Source organism: Ochotona curzoniae, unplaced genomic scaffold (assembly GCF_017591425.1).
Source record: "Ochotona curzoniae isolate NIBS_2020 unplaced genomic scaffold, NIBS_Ocur_1.0 contig_2294, whole genome shotgun sequence".
In the NCBI taxonomy this organism is placed as follows: domain Eukaryota; kingdom Metazoa; phylum Chordata; class Mammalia; order Lagomorpha; family Ochotonidae; genus Ochotona; species Ochotona curzoniae.
The window spans coordinates 4,737,463-4,745,720 of NW_024465405.1; the positions used below are offsets into that span (position 1 = coordinate 4,737,463).

Here is an 8,258-nt window from a genome sequence, read left to right on the forward strand (position 1 = left end):
AGGATCACCTCCCTGTGCCGACAGGCCCCCAGTGTGCTGGGGGAGGAGGGTGGGAGCAAAGGGGGCAGGTGCCGACTATGTCCTGGTGGCCCCAGCAGGGACTGCGCCTTTCTGCTGGACACATGCTAGGGGGAGCACTGGCTTTGACAGACATTGGCCCTGGCCCAGGGACCCCACAGGGCTACAGCCCCAGGTGACCACCCTTCCTGGACAATTCATCTGCCCTCCCCAACCAACTGGGGAGGGACAGAATCTCCCAGGGCCCAGGGTCAGATGTAGGGCACCCAGATGATTCCAGCTTAGGGTGGGGCTAAGTCGGGGCCCAGCATGCCCACACAGTGGGCAGACCAGCGTCCAGCACAGCAGACACAGAAGTCACACTCAAGGGCACCCCAGGAACCTCCCTCCCTGCCTCCCAGACACCAGCCTGGCTCTGGCCGGAATGGCATTGCGTGGAGCCAGCTCGCCCTCTAGCCATTGAGATGTCCCCAGCCCTACTCAGACGCTGCCAGCTGGTGACCCTTCCCCATCCTGGGGTCCTGGGATGGTTGGGAGGCCGTCGCCCTTTCCACCTGTCTCCCTCCCCTCCCCCCCAGAAGTGGGAAGATGAAATAGAAAGCTTGGAACCAATGATCACACCCACTTCCCTAACCCAGCATCCTTCCCACCCTGATCAACTACGTGCACATCACGTAATTTTTTTTTAAGTGCCCCTGTTCATCTTAGGCCAGAGGCAAGGACAAAACCAGCGTCACCCCAGAACTGCCTGTGGAGCCCCTCGACTCACCACGTGGCGAGTGCAGAGCCCCAACAGGGCAGGGTGGGGTGCAATCGCTTTCACTGCAAGGGCAGGAAGTGGGACCCTGCAGAGGAACTTCCTGTCCTGGGGTTGCAGAGAGGAGATGGCACCACACACCACGGCAGGACGGAAGAAGAGTCTTTATTATTAGCGCACTTGGCAACGGCAGCTCCTGCCGCACCCCAGGAACCAGTGCCCCCACTTGGCCCAAACCAGGGGTTGTTAAGCTCCCACTGAGGCCCAGCAGCAGGGATATGCCATGAAGCTCAGATGGTGTGCATTACAAATCAGTCAACTTGACTGGCGCATAATCAATTTCCATCAGCTGGCAAATAGCCGTGCTTACTGTGCCAGCGCGCTGACCCCCTCCTGTTCCCTCACCTAGCTGTACCCTGCCACACTGGGGCATGGCCTCTGCCCCCTCCACCCAGGGCCCCAGAACATGCACAGAGATGCCCACTGTGTCCCTTGCTGAGAGCCAGGCTCATTGTCTGAGCCTGAGCCCTAGGCCCTCCTCCAAATCCCAGGGGGGAAAGAGGCAAGGGGGGACCGACACCCCCATCCCCTGCCACCCCTGCCAGGCCCCACCTTCCCCAGGACAGCTTCCCTGTCTCTCCTACCCGCAGGAACAGGCGGGCTCAGCCCTGGCCAGCAGCCCTGCCCCAGCCGGAGCGTGAGCAAAGCGCTCCTGCAGAACCCGCTGGTTCAATCCTCCTACCTACATCAGAGCCCTGGTGGGTGCAGGTCACCTGGCTCAGTGTCTGGGGAGGTAGGGCCAACATCCCCTGGAGAGCTTTTGCCCAGCTCTTCCACACCAACCCCTCACCCCAGCAATGCCCCCTGGCTTCAGGCAGGGCCTCCTCACACACAACTTCAGGGCTCAGCAGCAAACCAGTGATGCACAGTGGTTCAGTCAGTGCCTCCCTGTCGGGGGCTGCTGGAGGCCTTCTAGAAGGTTCCCCTTAGTGGGCACAGCACCCGGCCTGCCTGCCAGGCCTCTCGTTGAGCACGACAGCCGCCTGCTGGCCCTGCTGGTCCTGCTGGGTCTGTACCTCCCTGTCGTTGGATCTCTCGAGTAGCTCACGGGCTGTGAAAGACAGAAGCACACGGTGGAGGGGCGTGAGGACAGGGAGGGAAGGCCTGCCCCCATCCCCACGCCCCTCCTTGACATTCACCCACAGCCACAACCCCAGCCCCAGTCTGCAGGGTCCCTAGATAAGGCAGCTGGGAGTCCACCAGCCTGGGAGGGCACAGGGGGCACAGGGGGCGGGGGACAACAGGAACAGGAGCTTTTAGAGAAAATGACAAGGGCAGGAGATGCCAGTCGCAGGAGCAAGGCACCAGGGCACCTCCAGAGCCCAGCCAGGTGTGCCCAGCTTGCTGCCTGGGGCATTCCCAGGCTTGTCCCCAGGCAGCTCCTGTGGCTCCTCCAGCAGCACAAGCCCCTGCCCCCTGCCCCATCCCCTGCCCTCCCCCTGCCCTCCTGCCCCCATCCCCCTGCCCCTATCTCCCTACCCTCTTCCCCCTTCCCCCTGGCCCCCTGCCACGTCCCCCTGCCATCCTGCCCCGTCACACCCCCATTCCCCTGCCCCTGCTCCCTGGCCTCCTGCCCTCCTGCCCCCATCCCCCTGCCCCCCCCCGTCTCCCTGCCCCCTGTCTCCCTGCCCCCTGCCCCATCCCCTGCCCTCCTGCCCCCATCCCCCTGCCCCCGTCTCCCTGCCCCCTGGCCCCCTGCCCCATCCCCCTGCCCCCCATCCCCCTGCCCCCGTCTCCCTGCCCCCCATCCCCCTGCCCCCGTCTCCCTGCCCCCTGGCCTCCTGCCCTCCTGCCCCCATCCCCCTGCCCCCCCCGTCTCCCTGCCCCCTGTCTCCCTGCCCCCTGCCCCATCCCCTGCCCTCCTGCCCCCATCCCCCTGCCCCCGTCTCCCTGCCCCCTGGCCCCCTGCCCCATCCCCTTACCCTCCTGCCCCCATCCCCCTGCCCCCCATCCCCCCGTCTCCCTGCCCCCTGGCCTCCTGCCCTCCTGCCCCCATCCTCCTGCCCCCCATCCCCCTGCCCCCGTCTCCCTGCCCCCTGGCCCCCTGCCCTATCCCCCTGCTCTCCTGCCCCCGACCCACCCCCATTCCCCTGCCCCTGCCCCCTGGCCCTCTGGCCCCCTGCCCCCCATCCCCCTGCCCCCGTCTCCCTGCCCCCTGGCCCCCTGCCCCCCATCCCCCTGCCCCCGTCTCCCTGCCCCCTGGCCCCCTGCCCCCATCCTTCTGCCCAGCCCTGTCACTCACCCACAGCATTGAAGATCTCCACCACCTGCTGGTTGAGCTTGGCCGAGGACTCCATGAACAGCAGCCCTTTGCTCTCTGCCAGTGCCTGTCCCTCCTGTGGGGACAACCTCAGTCATGGGTCTAGGGTAAGAGGGTTGCCAGGCCAGGGACCTCTAGCCCTTGTGTACCACCATTCCTGTGGCACTTGTGTGTAAATACATGTGCCCCATCTTCATATACCATACATACCTGGACACACGCACAAGTGTAACACCTGCCCAACACGTTTGAGGACGCGCCCACCCTCCTCTGCGCTCACCAATGCAGGCACACAGCCTCTTGTGCACACACATGTGCCCACCTGCCTCCTGGACATGCCAACAGAGGGCTTGCTCCACACTCAGGGTCCCCAGCACCCTTGCCACGTGCTCTCTCTGCAGGAGAGCCGCCTGTCCAGCTGGGCAGCCCTTGCTCGGCCCCAGCACAGGGGTGGAGGGAATCCATGGGACTCTTGGTTGACAAGCAATTAAGCCCAAAGTGAAAGAACTGAAAAGCCTTGTACGTCAGTGTGGAGTGGACGGGTGGGAAGGGCTGCCCTGTCCATGTGAGCCAGGGCCACCAGGCGACCAGGTGACCAGGACAGGGCCCCACGCCCCGTGCCAGGTGCAGGCTACCCCCTGCAGCCCGCTAGCAGGGGAGTCCAGCATGTGGGAGGGTACTGGTCTTTCCCCATGCACCAACAGAAAAACCAGAAATAATGGCAGAAAGGGAAACTAAAGCATAGTGTGTGCGTGTGTTTCAAGGCTGTGACTGCTCATGTGTGGGATCCACAGGTGAGTGTGGGCAGAGGCGTGGTCATCACAGCATCTGAGATGCCCTGTGGTGCTGGGCACGTGGCTGTGCGCACATGCCAGCGTGAGGCTGTGAGTGTGAGTGGACACTGGTGAGGGGAGGTGGGGTCTGTGCCGGTGCGCAGGCCTTGGAGTACCTGGGCGGCCACCTCCCGCTGCAGGCTGAGGTCCGTCTTGTTGCCAACCAGTGCCACCACCACTTCTCCTGGACGGAACTCCTTCTCCAGGTCCTCCAGCCACCGCTGGGCCTGATGAAAGGAATTCTAAGAAAAACCAAGAACTGAGCGTCAGCAGGGCCTGCCAGCCGGTGCTAATCCCCAACCACTCCCAGACAGAAACGGACGGCACCATAGCGGCCCTGGAGCGGCCCACATGGGCTGCTCCGGCCACTCTGGGCCCCTGCTGGGTGCTCATGCAGCCAGGGCAGCACCCCTGGGCCTTCAGTGACCCCGGCACAGAGCCCTGGACACCAGAGGCCACGGAATGCTCGTGGAGAAGTGCTGGACCTTCACCAGGCACCCTTTGATTGAGCAGGAGAGGGGTCCCCAAACTCTGACCTGACTGAGCACCCCAGTACTCCCGGAGCCCCTGCCTGCTCCCAGCCCTGGGAGGTCTGCTCCACGCTCCTGCATGGACCCACTCTGCTCTCTCATGCCCATGGCTGCCCCCTGTGCCCGGGCTGGCCCCCGTCATCCCTGCACCTGCCCAGGTGAGGCACCCCCTCCGCCCTACCACAGCTTGTGCGCACCGAATGGGTGTGTCTGTGAGCTTTCAGGGAAGCAGTGGAGGGGGCTGCCTGGAGGAAGCAAGCAGCACCTGCAAAGGCGGAGGCCCTAACTCTGCTGACAGAACAAGGTGCCGCTGCCTCAGCCAAGACGAGGGGAGGCCGCCAGCAGTTGGGGGTCGTCAGACAAGCCCTACCCTGCACGCGATGTCATACACCAGCAGCGCGGCGTGGGCACCCCGGAAGTAGAGGTGGCAGACACTGTGGTACTTCTCCTGGCCAGCCGTGTCCCATATCTCCAGCTTCACGGGCACCGTGCTCACGTCCACCACCTTCGTGAAGAAAGCACCTGCGGCCGGAAACCCAGGAAGGCTCAGCTGGCGGCGGTCGGCACCAGCCACCCCTGGGCCAGACATGCAGGGCAGACGGCACTCCCCCACCAGCCTGCACCTCTTCCCAAGGTTGGGGTGACCACCGAGAGCCAGGCACAGAGGCTGTGGCCCAGGGCCCTCACTGTGGCCCATGTGGGGTCTCCAGTAACCCAGAGCCACCCAAACTAGGTGGTTTCAAGCAAAGCCGATGTGCTCCGCCCGCTCCCGGTGGCAGCAGGCTTTGTCCTCCCTGGGCACACTGGGGAAGATCCCTTCCAGGGCTCCCTCTGGCTTCTGCTGTGGCTCACACCCCAGGGATGCCGCCCCCACTTCTGCTGCCCTCCCCTCTGTCTCTGGCTTCTCTTCCTAGGAGACCCTCACCACTGGACTCAGGAGTGCCCCCAACCCTGAGCGATCTCTCATGCCCTTGCACGCCAGCCCCACAGATGCCCATCCCCTCAAAGGCACAGGATCTGAGGTTGGGGGCCTGGCCACTCCACCATGGAAGGAGACCGAGGCATGGGGCTGGGCAGAGACTCCTGCCGCAGTGCAGTGAGAATCGGGTGGTTCCCAGCAGATCCAGGGGTGGGCCGTCTACCGGCACTCCTGCAGGCCCAGGACATGGAGCTGGACTCAGGTCGAAAAAGGCAGTGGGTGGACAGAGGGTTGCAGCTCCGAGGCCACCACACATAGACTGAGCAGGGGAAGGCTGTGCCCAGCCTTGCACGCAGAGCCGTCGGCTGCAGGGCCTCAAGTCACCTGGCGCTTCCTAAATCGGTTTCTGCTTCTCTCACGCAGCCCGACTGCACCTGTTCCGGGGTGGTGCTCGGATCCAAGAGAAGAGAGGAACGCAGAGCCTGGCACCCCGTCCCGTCCCCTTGTTCCTTCACGGTACCTGGACTCCGGTCCGGTGCCTGCACTCCCTGCCCAGCACCTCAGCCCTGCCCCACACTTCCTGGTCTCTATTTGCACGTGTTTCGTGTTTCACGGTGCCACCACTAGGTGGCAGGCAACGCTTGCGCTTGCCTGTGGCTGTGGGGTCTGAGCGTCCCGGCCCCTTGGTAACCGGACCTGGGGAGAAAGAGCTTGTGTTCCCACCGTGGAGGTGACCAGTCGGGCCTGGAAGTGACAGATGCCCCCAGAAGGGAGGCCCGGCACTGTGCACCTGACGCTCTGATCCGGAAGAACGCCCTGCTCCTTCTGTTCCTTCATCAGAAACCCTTTGCCCTGTTTCTGCCTTTCCACGGTTCTCACCATTCCTGAAATGCGCTGGTGCAGGTGACAGGTATCATGGCATAAGCTGGGGTCCTCCCTACTCCCTCCTCAGCAAGGGCCTCAGTGGGAGGAGTCCATCCAGCCCCACCCTAAGCTCAGACCCAGGCACTGGCTCTGTGGAATAGCGGGTTAAGCCTGCATCCCATATGAATGCTGGTTCGAGTCCCTGCTGTTCCGCTTCCAGTCCAGCTCCCAGCTAATAGCCTGGGAAAGCCAAGTATCCAGACCCCAGCTCCCACATGGGGGACCTGGTGAGCTCCAGGCTCCTGGCTTCAGCCCGACCCAGTCCTAGCTAATGCGCCAGCTGGCATATGGAAGAGTGGATGTAGAATCGCTTTCTGTCTCTCACTGTAACTTTGAGTTTCAAAATAAGTAAACAAGTCTTTAAAAGCCAAAAACTCCACGAGCAGGCACTAAGGAGAGGTTGCTCTGCAGTCCGGGTCAGGCTGTTACAACGTGCGTCCTGCAGTCCTGCTCTGCCATCCTTCCAGTCCAGCCCGCAGCTGAGTCGGCCCTCAGGCGCTGTCTGCAGTACTGAACGGGGGCTCCAGGATACCAGGCGGGGTCTCAGCTCGGAGGGCGAGGGCACCACACCGGCCTGGGCACCCATCTCCTTCCCCTGCCACCCCACAGCCCGCTGCTCTGGGCTCCAGCTGGCTTCCCCTCAGCTGGCGTGCATACAGGCACCGGATGTCACCATGCCACCAACAGACATTGCCAGGAGGAGCTGGCAGCTCCGGGACACAGACCAGGCTCTTCCCCACTGGGGCCCCCGTGGTATGAGCCCTGCCTGGCCACCATAGCCATTCCTTCCTGGGCTGAGGTCCCCGAGAGCCACTCCCCGTGGCTGAACTTGCCATGTCTTCCCACCCTGAATCCCAATCCACCTGTGGGCTTGCCCAGGCCCCCACCTCTGACCTCTGCTTTCCACAGATGTGCACTGCACCTGGCTGTGAAATGGGCGCATCCCAGGAGTGAGTGGACTTGTACCGAAGCTCTGGGGCCTGGCACAAACCACACCGCGTTTCCCTGCTCTGGGTATACTGTTCTGGTGCCCAGGAGCGAGGGGAGGGGCTTGGGGAGGAGTGGGCAGCCATCGCTTCAAGCACAGGTGAGGGTCTTCCCTCCCCAGCTCCCCTGCTGGTGGGCCACACCAGGAGGACAGAGTCTCCCCAGCCACCCACTGCCCCGCCCCCACTCAGCCCCTCCTCCACAATCTCTCAGGGGTCCAGGACGCTGACCCTGACCCAGCACCCCCCAGACCCCGACTGGAATCTGGCCTGAGTCTGTCCTCTGGATTTCCCGTTGCCCACCTGACCACCACACACCCAGTCCCTTCCACACATATGTTGGGCCACCCGAGGATGCCAGGGGACCTGGTCCCTGTCTGCCCCTCCCCCACGCAGCCAGCAGACGGTCACTCACAGCCCACGGTCGGCAGGACACTCTGGAAATCATTCTTCACATAGCGAAGGGCCAGGCTGGTCTTGCCCACCGAGCTGCTGCCCAGGAGGACCACCTTGAAGACATGCTGCTGGCCCTGGGCCTTGGGGGGCCGTGGGGCCCCATCCACCTGCTGCATGATCTGCATGGAAGCACGGGCCCTGAGGCTCCATCACCACAACCAGCCCCCCCAGGGGGCTGCTTCCCAGCCATGCAGGCACCTTGAGTCGGAGCCACCTGCCCGGAACTGGCTCCACTCTGCACCCAGACCCCTCCCCATCTCTGAACGGTGGCGAGCAGGAACTGTCAGACCTGTGGCAAGGGCCAAAGTGGGGGTGCTCAGCCAGCCCAGAGCAAACCCCGCGGCCAGGTCCACTGCTCCACGCTGCCCTCAGCCCCACCCCTCCTCCTTCACACGTGTACATAGGGCTTACCTGAAACCTACACAACAGCACAAAGTGTCTGAGCTGTTCTTGGCTGTTCAGGAATCAAAGTCACAGCTTCAAGTACAAAAACCTTCCTGGAAAGGGGGTGAGAG

General features: G+C 63.6%; 1 protein-coding gene across 1 annotated transcript; it reads right to left on the reverse strand.

Moving 5' to 3' along the window:
• Window positions 1-1,470: 1,470 nt before the first annotated feature.
• Window positions 1,471-7,859, reverse strand: RAB17 (RAB17, member RAS oncogene family). The gene is made up of 5 exons (XM_040972483.1): window positions 7,703-7,859; window positions 4,829-4,980; window positions 4,045-4,170; window positions 3,078-3,171; window positions 1,471-1,886 (listed from the first exon to the last, which is right to left on the reverse strand). The coding sequence occupies exons 1-5, from the start codon at window positions 7,857-7,859 to the stop codon at window positions 1,762-1,764; spliced, it is 654 nt and encodes a 217-aa protein (XP_040828417.1). The 3' UTR covers window positions 1,471-1,761.
• Window positions 7,860-8,258: the final 399 nt, after the last annotated feature.

Coding starts and splice junctions, on each gene's coding strand:
- RAB17 (XM_040972483.1), bottom strand. CDS start 7,859: ATGCAGCAGGTGGATGGGGCCCCACGGCCCCCCAAGGCCCAGGGCCAG. Junction 3,172..4,044: donor AGCGGGAGGTGGCCGCCCAG/GTACTCCAAGGC, acceptor TTGTCCCCACAG/GAGGGACAGGCACTGGCAGA. Junction 1,887..3,077: donor GGAGATCTTCAATGCTGTGG/GTGAGTGACAGG, acceptor TGTCTTTCACAG/CCCGTGAGCTACTCGAGAGA.